Source organism: Hemicordylus capensis, chromosome 3, assembly GCF_027244095.1.
Source record: "Hemicordylus capensis ecotype Gifberg chromosome 3, rHemCap1.1.pri, whole genome shotgun sequence".
NCBI classification, from domain to species: domain Eukaryota; kingdom Metazoa; phylum Chordata; class Lepidosauria; order Squamata; family Cordylidae; genus Hemicordylus; species Hemicordylus capensis.
The window spans coordinates 292175792-292189643 of NC_069659.1; the positions used below are offsets into that span (position 1 = coordinate 292175792).

General features: G+C 41.7%; 1 protein-coding gene across 21 annotated transcripts in view; it reads right to left on the minus strand.

The window, feature by feature from the left end:
* Positions 1-6760: 6760 nt before the first annotated feature.
* The window catches only part of KIF1A (kinesin family member 1A), a 196894-nt gene continuing 189802 nt past the window's right edge, over positions 6761-13852 (minus strand). For all 21 annotated transcript variants that reach the window (XM_053304577.1, XM_053304578.1, XM_053304576.1 and 18 more), the window contains one exon: positions 6761-13649. In XM_053304577.1, the coding sequence (XP_053160552.1) occupies positions 13607-13649 (43 nt within the window). In that variant the 3' untranslated portion in view covers positions 6761-13606. The remainder of the gene's footprint in view (positions 13650-13852) is intronic.

Sequence of the window (13852 nt, forward strand, 5' to 3'; positions counted from 1 at the left end):
AGTTCATTTCTAGATAATTCAATTGTCACTCTAGTCTTTTTTTCTCTCTATGCCAAGTTCTTCGAACATTCTAATAAGGGGCTGTGCTGTTTTTTCCGCGTTTTCCGGAGGGCGTGAAGACGAGAGCTTCGGAAGTTAACGGGGTTGGTTGGGGTCATCAGACCTCTTCGGCTAATGGTTTTAGAAAAAGTCTTCCTGTGGTAGTTAACCATCATGTCTTTTAGCTTCCCTTGAGGCCTAATTGGCTGCAAAGGTTGCCATCTTGTGTTGGCAACTGCGCTTCTCTGCTTCTAACAGGAAAGCTCATAGTTCAGTGGTACTTTGCATTCTTGAAGATCTCAGGTTCAAAAAACCCTCATAGCGCCATTAAAAAACACCACAGTTAATCTGGCAAATAAACACTTTTCTCTGCTTGAGAGTCTGGAAAGGTGCTGCCAGTCAATGTAGAAAATACTAGGCTAGATATGAACGCTGAGGTAGCAAGAAAAGCAGTGGCACCATGTGCAATTATTTATGTATTTATTTATTTACTCGATAAATAAATTTATCACATATATAAATGTATATATTTGTATACATTATAAATATATAAATTTATATTTACTTAGTAAGTTGCACTGAGTTCAAGTAAATGTGTATAGACAACCTTCACTTGTTGAATTTCTGCCTGTTGTGCTGTTGTTAAAAGCCTAGTAGCCTTCCCGCATAACTGATGGCAAAAATATCCTGGTTTCTGACAGTCACTTTTATATCTACTTTTGCAGAGAGGCCCATGTTGACTTGAATTGGGCCTCTGATCTATTAAAACATGGCTTCCACAATGGAACTGGTCATACTTCTAGTTTTATTTTATTTATTCAATATATTTTTATACCACCCAAAACATACGTCTCTGGGCAGTTTAGTTTAGCATTTAATGCTGAATTGGGAATTTGGGAGAAGTCTGCCACTACCACCAACCCAAGACTACAGTCTAGGTAGTGGGACTTACTGTCAAAGATGCTTGACTCTTAGACAATGTACAAATGGCAGCTTCTCCCAGTGTAATTATACTGGTACAATAGTGCCAGTATAGTTAAGCTGGAGAGTATTTGCAAGGTTACACCATGAAAAGGCCTGAACATTCTATTGCTTATAACATCAAAACCATTTGTCCGATCTGCTTGGCCATCAGCACACATTCTATAGGTGACAAGAGACACCTCCCCTGCAAATTTGGTGAAGTTCTGTTGGAAAATGGCATAGATAGAACAGTTTAAAGTTTCTCGAACGGGTTTAAAGGCTTCAGACTGAAGAAGAGTTATTTAAATTATTATGTATTTCATTTGCATAGTTTCCGTCTTCCAACTGCATGCCAGAAAAATGCCTTATTGATTGATTGGTTACATTTCTATACTGCCTAGTAAAGAAAAATCTAGGTGGTGTACAGATTAAAACATAATATAAAACAAAACATTTAAAATTCATAAAAACATAAAAATCACAATAGATAAAAACACACATTAAAATTTAAAATTCAGTTAAAAGCCTCAGAAAACAGGTATGTCTTCAAGGTCATCCTAAAATCAAGCAGAGGAGACGTTCTTATTTCAGCAGGGAGCACATTCCAAAGCCCCAGGACAGCTACAGAGAAGGCCCGATCCTGAGTTGCCACAAAAAGGGTTGGTGGCAATCATAACTGGACCTCTCCAGATGATCTTAATAGGCGACAGGGTTCATGGTGGAGAAAGCGTACTCTTAAATACCCTAGGCCTAAGCCGTAAGGGCCTTATAGGTACTAACCAGCACTTTGTATTTCGTTTGGAAACATACCAGCAGCCAGTGCAGTTCTTTTAGAATCGATGTTATATGGTTCCTTCAGGTAAACCTGTAGACCAGTCTGGCTGCTGCATTCTGTACCAATTGTAGTTTCCGAACTATGTACAAAGGCAGCCCCACATAGAGTGCATTACAATAGTCAAGCCCAGAGGTTACCAGCATATGTACCACTGTTTTAAGGTCATTTGTCTCCAGAAATGGACGTATCTTTTGTATCAGCCGAAGCAGATAAAAAGCACTCCTGCAACAGCCTCAACCTGAGAAACCAGGGAGAGTTTGGGATCCAGGAGCACTCCCAGACTACAAACCTGATCTTTTAGGGGGAGTATAACCCCATCCAAAACAGGTAGTTCTAAACCATCTCTCGGATCCTGACCCCCTACAGACAGTACCTCCGTCTTGTTAGGATTAAACCAGGGGCGTAGCTATAATTGAGCAAAAGGGTTCAAAGAACACGGGTCCCCAGCTCCTGAGGGCCCTCCAGATCCATCCCTCCCTATTTTCTTCATTATCTCCCTCATTCTGGGGAGGCTGCCGGAGAGAGGGATGAACACGGGCCCCCTCTCCCCTAGCTATGCCCCTGGATTAAACTTCAGTTTATCTCTCATCCAGCCCAATATCGCCTCCAGGCAGGCACTTAGAGGGGTTATGCCATTTCCTGATGAAGTTGGTATGGAGAAATAGATCTGGGTGTTATCAGCATATTGATAGCATCCCTGACCAAACTTCCTAACGATCTCTCCCCATGGTTTCATGTAGATGTTAAAAAGCATTACAGACAGTATGGAGCCGTGTGGAACCCCACATTTTAGCTCTAATTTTTCAGAACAGTCTCCAAGTGACCACTGGCTTGCCGGGGCCAGGATGAGGAGTACGTTGTTAGGGGTGGATGTTTGTGCGTGTGTGTGTGTGTGAATGGCTACGTCACTTGTGTACAGCACTTACACTATTTTGCTAATAACACCATCTTGAAGGAAATTAAGCAGGAGAATTGTGAAGTTTATGGGAAATTTCTGGGAAGATAATCTGTAGTTTTGGACACGGTTGTTAAAGTATTTATTATCAGTTATAATTGATCGATGGTTGGGTGTGAGTGTGTCTGTGTGTTTTAAGAAAAAGCGGGGGAAATGAGGTACAGATTTAAAGTGAACACAAATTACCTGCTCCTTTTTGTGTCCTCCTTCACTGCTGTATAATCATGAGGTAGGATCACACTTTCACTATTACTGAATCGACTAATTTCATTTACTTGTTTTTTTGTTGTTGCAGGGGGGAGTGGATTTTATCTTAGTTGAAGGGTTTACAATGTTTTTGGTGTTCAGCATCAGGAACCTTGATCAGAGATGCATCGGGCAAAAATTCATCAGAGGCATCTCTAGGAAAATGCACCTGTTAAATGTCTGCCTAACTGACTGGATGCATCCCTCCCCAGGCCAATGTCCAACTGAAAGACCAAGACAAAGAGCCGGATTTCACAATCAGTGAGACCCGGTTCCTGAGAGTGCGCAGGGAGAGTGAGCTAAGCCTCTCTCCTCTGCACACGAGTGGGAAGGGAGCCCTGGGTGGCCGGATCGGCCACTCACACGATTGCCGGCTCCGTGGTGGAGCCGGCGGGGGCTGGGGTGCTCGGGGGCTGTGCGGCCCCGGGAAGCTCCAGCAAGTGCGCAGGGCATACTGGGGAGACCCCGGGAGGCAGCTTTTCGCCTCCCCTCTGGGGGTCTATTCGCAAGTAGCCACGGCGCGGCTACTCACAATCAGGCAGCCCGGGTTTGCGGACTACTAAAGCGGGCTAGCTGCTTGTAAACCACCAGGCTCGCCTGCGAGCCTGGTGGTTTACACAACCAGGCAAAATCGGGCTAGGCTCCCCTAGCCTGATTTTGCCTGATCGTGTGAATAGCCCCAGAGTCTGGGTGCATGGAGCCTCATTTCAAAAGCCATCATATACCAGACTGCACAAAGTCTTTACAGCTTATACGGCTCGGAAGTTAAGATGTGCACCTCAACTTGCAATTTCCATTCTTTTTAGAGCACGGATGAAAATGTAAAGCAGCTTAACTCTCATTTTAAACCAAAGATTTTGGGATTACTGAATAACATTTTGTTTTATTCCTAGTGTAATAACATTAACATCATGCAATAACATAATTATTTAGCATAATGACACTGAACTGGAAGCAGAAAAAGAGAATCATGTCTGGTCAGGACTGCTGCTTTCTTCCAGCATAAGTAGAGTCAGCAGGATTGTGACTGAGAGAATTGGTATCCAACAGGTCAAGCTGCCCAGTTGCCCAAATCATGAAAGAAATCCAGGAGGAGAATTCCCAAATCCAGCAGTAGATGTGGTGCGCCTCTACTGTGCACGATGTTGAAAAGATAGTAATTGCTGTAAGTTCAAACAGTGAGTGTGTGACGGTGACTGTGTCTGCTGAGTACAGATGCACTTTCTCCCCTCCTTCCCAACCGATATATGACAGAGCTGATTATCTGTTTGGTGTGTATGGGGAATCATTTCTGTACCAGAACCACTTATTTCCCTGCTACATATATAAGTAGTTTTTATTGATGATAAAATGCAAATACAGTTGCATAGGGATTGCCACTTCGTTTTCTAGAAAGCAGTGCAAGAGCAATATGTATATTTTGCCACAACACCTCAGGTCATGAGAGAGGTTTCTTATTTGACATTTGTATTTCACCATCCTACAAGCTGCTCAGGGTACATAACTCTTCTTCCCTACTTTTATGCTGACAATAACTATGAGGTAGGTTAGCCTGAGAGAAAGAGTGACTGGCACAAGGTCACCTAGGGAGCTTCATGGCTGAACGAGGATTTGAACCTGGGTCTCCCTCAGTTCTGATCCAACCACTATGCTAGTATTTAAAGCTAGCTCCCTCTGAACAGGAAGTGTTTCTACAGAGCACCACATATGCTTAGGCAAAGCTCTCTGTGTGTGTGTGTGTGTGTGTGTACACACACACACTATACTGACCTGAGGCCAGGATATCTGAGAAACTACTTTCTTCCACATAAGCCTATCTGTTTACTAAGTTTATCTGCTAAGGCTCTACTCCGATGCTTCCACCTTTGGAAGTTATGTAGGCTTTTTCTGTCATGACAGCCTGAGTATGGAACACTGTCCCCAAACATTTTACTTACTTCATTTATATTGTACCTTTCTTCCATCATGGCCCTCAAGGTGGTTTATATGGGGTTTCCAGACAGTCACCCATCCAAACACTGACCAAACTTAGCCCAGCCTGACTTCAGCAAGCATACTATCATCGGACCACATTTGCCTAATGATCACCTTCCTTTATTTTTTTTAAGGTGCCAGGTAACAGCTTTTTGTTTTTGTTTGTTGAAGTTTTAAAGAGAATATAGTTGTGCCGATTATGTAGACAATAATGTGGTGTACACAATCAGCCCAACACAGGCTTGCACAGCCCTACCTGGGTAGGGCTGCTTGTGTGGAGTGCCAGGATTGGTCTTGTTCCTGGTGCTCTGCAACTGGGTAAAGTGTGCCTTCGAGTCGGTGTTGAAACTCCTGGCGACCACAGAGCCATGTATTTAGAATACAGCGTCCTGTATTCTACCATATCTTTGGTAGAATACAGGAGGGGTTTACCATTGCCATCTCCCATGCAGTTTGAGATGATGCCTTTGAGCATCTTCCTATGTCACTGCTGCCCAATAATAGCGGGGATTCGAACCGGCAACCTCTGGCTTGCTAGTCAAGACATTTCCCCACTGTACCGTTAGGTGGCTCTGCAACTGAGCAGCCCGGGTTTTTTATCCAGGCTAAAAGAGGCAGAAGGGCACAAGTGTCCTTCTACCTCACCATTCTCAGTTGTATGAATGCTTGGGCTGCCTGCAGCCAAGTGTCCAAAGAGCAGGGCGGCAGGAGCAGCCAGCAAAGGGGAAATCCCTCAATGTATCACACTCCCTGCAGATGCATTGTACAATGTGGGAGGCTGCAGCCTGCCTTCCCCCGCCCCCCCCCACACCCTTCCTGCTCCTTGATTGCTCACACTCTGATCATGTGGGCACGCAACACAAGCAATCAGAGCTCCGAGGATCACATAGGGGAAAGTAGGTTGTGTCCTACATCCCCTCTCCTCCCCGCGCCCTGCCTGACCCAGAATGGTTGTGAGTACGAACTTCTTGTCTTGTTGCTGCTGCCTTTAGTTGTCTTTAGCTACAATCATAAGCTCATTGACTCAGGAGTAAGCCCCAACAGAACACAACAATACTTATTTCCATGCAAAGGTGCATATGGTTGCTCTGCTTTCTATTCTTCTATCATTTTAATATGTTGTAAGCCACAATGGAGAACACATACATCTTTAAAAATAAATAGAAAATAAGTGGAGGTCAAAATCTTGATTTAAATTTGGTAGCGCTCCCGGGGTAAGACAAAATTGCTTCACTCATAGGTGTGGTCTGTGACTGTGGCCCACCATAGTGGCTAGAGTGCTGGACTAGGACCAGGGAGACCTGAGTTCAAATCCCCATTTAGCCATGATACTAGCTGGGTGACTCTGGGCCAGTCACTTCTCTCTCAGCCTAACCTACTTCACGGGGTTGTTGTGAGGAGAAACCGAAGTATGTAATACACTGCTCTGGCCTCTTTGGAGGAAGAGCGGGATATAAAATGTAAAAAAATAATAAAAAATTATGTTATAAAATCCCTTTAGGGAAAGCTGCCTCTTATGAACTGGGGAAAAAAAACCCTTTCCAAGTCTGTTTATTTCTTATATTCGTTTTAATACTCCTGCTAGCTAACTGCTTTGAGAACTTTGTTGATAAATGGTATATAAACATTTGTAGTACCAGTAGTTTATTTCTAGATTTAAGAGATATTTTGAACGAACTCTTTGTTTTATTGTAAATAATACAACACCATTTGTCTAAGAGAACAAGCAAGAGATCAAGGACACAGTGTCCAGTATTTGCATAAATGCCACATTTATTTCTTTAACTGAACAATGCCTTAAGTGTACACAAACAGTTTAAAACCCTAATTTCCAACACTCATAGTTTTAAGACATCAAGAAAACTAGACTCATTACTTCAGTATTGTCATTTATACAGTGGTAAAGGGTGTGCCCACAGCAATCACATATATACAAAGCAAGAGAAATGGTCTCCCAGCACTTGGAGATGATGTCACAGGAAGAACTCATGTGGACAAACTAGATAATGGAAGCACAGACAAAATAAGATTAATAAAAAATAAAAGTAACCACAACCTCCTTTATTATACAGTGAGATCTTGCTAATGAGTCATGGCTCATGAATGATAAGAGATCCTTCATACAAAGCATTAAGTACACGACAGAAAGAGAGACAGTAAGAACATATTAGACAATTGTTTGTGTTTTTGCAGTAGCACGTTACCTTAGGGGTAAATAACCCCCTCTTAGCTTCCCAGTTCCTTACTAATTGTGCTTCTTCCACTCTTGTTTCTCTGCTCCTCTGTTGTTTTTTGACAATTTACAAGAATACTTATCACACTGCACCCAGATCTGACATTCTTCTCTTCTTTTAGTAGAGGGTCATTTAGAGAGAATCCTTTCTTTTAGGTGAGCTCTGTATTATCCTGCCATTAATTTATTGGAAAGGAGACAAACAAATGAATTGTGCCCCTCACAGTCACTGAAGACCAGACACTAGGAATACAGAACAGAATAATTCTGGAATAATATTAAATCATCATTTTCTTAATTTTATCTCACCAGCCTCCATCTTGGGATCAATAACAGTGTTAAATAGTGCAGAACTGGGAGTTTACCCTGTTAGTATTTTATGAATTTAATAGATTACCTTCTCTACAGGACTTCCTCAAATATGCTGAATTCTGAAACTCTATCTGCCTTTTTCTTCCTGAAAAATACCTCTGGTATTACTGAAGTTAAACTATTTACCAAGAGTATTCAAAAATCTTTACATCTCAATCAAATACTAAGAAGAAATATCCATCAGTGGGGACTTTTCTCAAGTTCCCTGAGGACTGACTGGTTAGTGTATCTGTGATTTGGTATTCTGGAAATGAATGAAGCAGTAATCTCAGCAGTACAGCTGTCAAGTAAAATTATAGCCTGGGTTACCAAAAATAACATTGGGATGGATTCGTTTTCTGCAACTATTCACCAAAACTTATCAAAGAAATAAATCTTATGGTATCCCCAGAATCAGGAGATTGCAACTTGTTAGATATGTGATAAATAAGCTGCTTCCAGTTCTGTCAATTTGCCAGCTATTTTTCAGACATTATATTTAATACCAAATTCAAAATATTCACTGATTTTTAGGGGCTCTGGGTCAAACTTTTGATCTCTAACTCAAGACAGTCACGTTGTCTGCAGGTTTGCTGGCCTCAGAAACATGAAATGCTGAATAAGAGCAGTCTTTATCCCCAAATCCACACCATCAGGAACATGTTCTTCAGGCTGGCTGACCTAAGACATGGTCAATAACAACAGTGGACCCAATAACAGTGCTCCCCTCCAAATAATGTAGCCTTTCCAAGCACTTCTTCCTCATTTGAAATACTGGTAACACATCTTTGTCTTCTGTGTTTGGTCCATAACAAATAAATGTAGACAAGAAAGGATGCTGACAGGACTGCTTCATCCATTGCTGCCAACATAATTAATTCTCTAAGATAATTTAAGTGGGCATAAAGAAGTAAAAGATTTTTAAAAGATTTGATGTTGCCTGGAAATTACAGGTTGTGATCCTATTTAGTGGAAGTTGTGAGCCTGTGCTCCTGGAGCCCAACTGAAATAACAGAGGCAACTATAGCAAGAATAGTAAGGAAAGATTTTCAAGAAGTACAAGCACTGTCATTTTGTGTCAACTCAGCTTCTGGGGGTAATTAAGGAGGAGACTCCTCAAGAAACCTATAGTGAGGCTGCAACCTTACGCATATTAGCAAGAAGTAAACCTTGTTAAATATAGTGGGATTTATTTCTGAATACACATGCATACGATTGTAGTTGCAAGTTGCTTTTATTAAATAAAGAAAACTTATACATTCAGATGCTTTCCTCAAATTGGCTCCAGATAGTTGTGGATTTATACAGGCATTTCAGAGAATCCATAGCTAGTTACTGGGTGGCTACAAAATATGTTCATGAAAATGCTCTAATGCCCACTGATGTCACTGGAACGTCTTTCGGTTATTTCAGCGGGTGCTAGATCAGACATGGACAAGAGAGCACGAACTGCCAAGAAATCAAGAGTAAAAAAGGATGGATTTTAATTAGATGATACTGCTATCTTCAAGCTAAGGCTGGAAAGTTAAAGCAAATCAAGGCTATCCACCAAGGCTTTTGTTTTGTTTTGTTGCTATTTTGCAGATAGAGAAAGTGGAAAAAAATAATAAAGCTGACAGACTCCTGCATACAGACTGATTTTGAGTGGGCAGTAAAATAATATTCATTCTATATAAAGAGCTGCACAGCATATTTTGGGAAAAATAATCTCTGGGCAGACCAATATTTCCCTCAGGCAGTAAACATTTAATTTCTTAAAATGCCATGATGGTTTAAGAATAATTCTTGGAGCAGCTAGCACTACAAGACCACTGTATAGATTAGGACCAGAAGGAAGAGGAGCCGTGGGAAGACCAAACCCTGGCAACTGCAGGGGACACACCCTTTCCACATTTGCTGTCCTTCAGACCTGTGACTCCGAGACAGAATGGAATTCCCTGGGAACAAAAAGACGTGCCATACCACCTTAAGACAGCTAATCAGAAAGAAATAGGCAGGCAAGGATGAAATAAAATACTCAATTAAGCAATGCCTCCCACTCAGTGAATAGGGTGAGGAAGATAGACTTAGGAGATTTTCTGTGAAGTCTGCCAATGTGTTCTTGCCAGGTTATCTGAATATTACATATGATGGAACTCAAAATAAATATCACTGTATAGATAATCTCCTGTGGGTGTCACACATAGGACCAAACAAACACAACAGAAAAGGTGGGAAAGTGAGAAACAACAAAACCAGGGTGCAGCATACTGTGCAAACTAAGGTCTGCTATCAGTGCAAGAGGATATTCCTCCAGGTGCACACTTGAGGGCTCAAGTTCCTTACATTTGCCTATGGTTGGATTTAGATAGCCAGCTAAAAAATCTGAAAAAAGTGATCTCTCAACTTAACAACTTTGGGGAGTGAAACTCAAATACAGACCTTTGCACTTGAGGCTATTCTGAAAATCTGACCTTTAACTTATTTAGTGCCAGCGAAATTGGTTATTAACTTAACCATGTCTCTGCTATAGTAAGTTTCACTCTCAAACACTGCCATTCTACTTAGAACATTACTCTTGAGAGAGAAAAAAAGAAATGAGGTGCAAATGTATTTAATATTTGGACTGAAAGCTTTAAAAGCATCACCAGATACAATAGTGAAAAGAAGAGTCAATTTTATATCATAATTTGATTCCTATGCTAGAGTCCTACTTAGGCTATTCTTCCTATATCCCTGTCATCTACTTCAAACCTACTTTTCTCATAAAAGAAAATGACAAAGGATCTTTCTAAACAATCAGTTTTGAGTGAAATAAACATACAGTAGTTACTCATTTGTTGTGGGAAGTGCAGATATATCTCTGAGATTGCATTTCTGTTGTGCAGATGTTTTTTGGGGGTATTGGATGTACCCTGGAAAATTCAATTCTTCCCTTTGATAGTTCAACCACCATTTCAATCTCCACATGGAATATGGGTTGTTGAGTGAGTATCACTGGAGCCTCCTGGATACCACCTACAATGTGAGTGATGACAAGCGGCACAACTCTTTCCTCCCATACCAATACCATTTTCTGATCCTAAGATCTGTGGTGTGTGTTTTTTTTAATTAAAAAGAATATTTTTAAAAATCCTTTTCAGTCCATGCACTATATATATCAGACCAAGGTACATATTCATCAGGAAATAACACAAAGAATGCTTTCCTTTCCTGTTTCTGTGGAAGAATGTTTCATCATTTATAACCCTTCTTATGCTATTTTCATTTGTTTATTCATTCTTGGAAATTGTGTGCCATCCATTCCTTTGACAGAGTACACATCAATTAATCTTTTTCTCCCTCTTCAAAAGAGGGCAAATATCTGCTTACCACAGCGACACAAACAGTGTGGCTGGAACTGCAAATGATTCTAAGTAGCATGTTTGAAACTGAAAACATATTTTACAAAATATCCCTTTCTCCTTCCTGTCCTTAGGCATATCCCATATGCACAAACCCCACCTCCACCTCATTCTAGCACCAAGCCATATTCTCGCAGATGGGTCTTGAAGGATTCTTGGGCAAAAGATAAAACATCCTTAGGGTATATTTTGAATGACTGTATGGGAAAACCTCAAGTCATTTGCTCCTAGAAAGTTCTTCAGGATTTAGCCACCAGTAGAGTTTTAGCTCCAGCTCTTGCAAGTCTGCATGGAATCCTAGTAGATACAATAACTTCTGATAGGGAAGCATAGGTCTCCTCCACTGCAGGTTCATTTAGGGGCTTCAAGTCAGCTGCCAACCTGGAAGAAGCTACATCAGCCACAAAACTGCTTACTTATGGAAATGTATGCTGTGAGCAGACCATTATCTATGCTACAAATCAGAGAGGCGAGTTCTCACGATCAATGAGACTCGCCAGATGGGGTTAGGCAGAGAGAGCGGGCTTAGACCGCTCTCCCCGCAGATGAGCAAGCCTGCAGCCTTGAGTGGCTGGATCAGCCGCCCACACAAATGCCAGCTCTGTCACGGAGCTGGCGGGGGCTGTGGGGATGGGGGCCACATGGCCCCCGGAAGTTCCAGGATGCCCTGTGCGAGTATGTGGGGCATCCTGGAGGGGCCCCTGAGCCCGGGAGGCTGCTTGTAGCCTCCCGGCCGGGGGTCTACTCATATGTCACCGTGTTCCGCAGCGACACACGAGCAGAACGCCGAGGTTAACGGAGCATTCGCTCTGTTAACCTCGGCTAAGGGGAGGGGTAGTTTTGGCGGTTTGGTGACGGGAGCTGTGCGGCTCCCGTGGCAGCCCATGAACGCCACAAAGCGGGCTAGGCTCCCTTAGCCTGCGTTTTGGCGATCGTGAGAATTGCCTCAGAGAGAATCCATCCTTTGCATCCTAGGGCTTTACAAGGAATACTTCTGATTAATCTTCTGGGAGGTTGTCAGAGGATACAGTACTGTACAAAAAAAAAAAAAGGAGAGTACCTAGCCCAAGAGAGATATGTTGGTTCACCTTCAAGGGTTGATTGATTAAGAATATAAATATGTCACCTGTTAGAACCTAACCTGTTTTCATCATTATAACCCTATCTAATTCAAAACCTACCTGTAATATATGTACCTTTCCTAAGCCCCCAAATGTCTCCACCTTTTGATAAAACTAGGCCTTAAATTAGAGTCTTTTTGTTTAGATAGAATCATGGCATCGTATTTATCTAGTCACAATGCTGAACTTCTAGGATTCAAATTCAGGAAACAGCATGTACTCACCTCCAATTAAATACCCCTACTGAGTTAACAAGGAAGGTCTCAGTCAAGACATTACATAAGAGTATAGGAAGCTGCCATATACTGAGTCAGACCCATGCAGATGTAGGTAGCATTCCCCTAATAGGCTTTAAGAAGAATAAAAAACAACTATTTCAGGAAACTGCTACTTGGGAGCAAAAGAACATGGGGCAGGCGGGCTGTTTAACCCTTTTCCACACCAGCAATTTTTCTGCTCAAAAGCAGCACCCCAGTTGCTTTTCCTCCCATAGGGGAAAATATAGAGTATGTATATCATTCCCTCCACAGGGAGAAAAAGCAGTTGGAGGTGGGTGGTTCTGAGCAAAAAAATGGTCATCAGGAAAAGAATTAAGTACTTGCTTCTTCCATCTCTGTTTTCTTACTCCCAGTCCCCAATCCTCACTCCCAATAGCTTCCTGAAGCTGCTTTATACCTGATGGGGGAAAAGGTTAGGGGGATGTTACACACATCTCTGCACAACATCTAGTTTGGCCCTTAGGCTGAGCTAAACAAAAAATGGATAGGTGACCAAAACAAAAACAAACAACACTCAACGACCAGGCAGCTGACAAGTGTAATGTTTGAAATAAAACAAAGATTCCTCACAAAACAGCCGATGGGACACTCTGCCATCACCCCATCACCCCACAGTTCCACTTTCCACATCTTTTCCTTGACCAAAACTAGGATGCAGCATGATGTATGTGTGTTAAGTGTGAAAGGGGGAAAAAGATAAACATAATGTACATTTTTTTCAGTGAAGTAAATAGAAATAAATACTTTATAAATATAATCTCATACTACTCTTTCTTGTTTTAGCAAGTAAATCTTTAAATGTCAATAATAAGTTATGAATTATCAGTACACAATCCTATCACTTTTATGTCCTTTAAGTAACATGATTTGTAACCTCTAAGCTTTCACATATTCCTGCCTCTTTAAATTTAATAACTGCTTTAAAAATAAAATTAAAATTAAAAAAGCTCTTGCTTTGTTACTGGTCATATGTCACCTAGGCCACCCAATAAAGAGATGGGTGGAAATTCACATGTGCACAAGAATTCATCATAGCCAGGGTGTACCAGGCTTCTAGAGTTACAATAGAAATGAGTTTGGCCAATGAAGCTCTAACTTGAGATGGATCATTGCGTGGTGCAGGCATCTGGGGTGATGGATGACAGGAGAGATCCAAATTTAAGTTGGGGACCCTCAAACAGCACCCATGGTTTCACTTCTGTTTGGTGAGGTGGGTGGCTCTTTTAGGCTAAATTCTTGTCTGGGCTGTTCTCCGTCTAGACAATTTGGACCTGTTGGAGAAGCCAAAAAAAGGTAAATGAAAGGATGGGAGAAAGAAAAACAGTAGAGGAAGAGTTACCTTTCAGACTTCCAACTCATCTGAAAAGTCACAGAACAGGCTTCTGAGCTGAGCCCAATGTATACGTTGGAGTATGGAAGTCTGAAGCCATCTCCTTTACATAAGAAGTTTTGAATGGTGCTCCAAGTCTAAAGG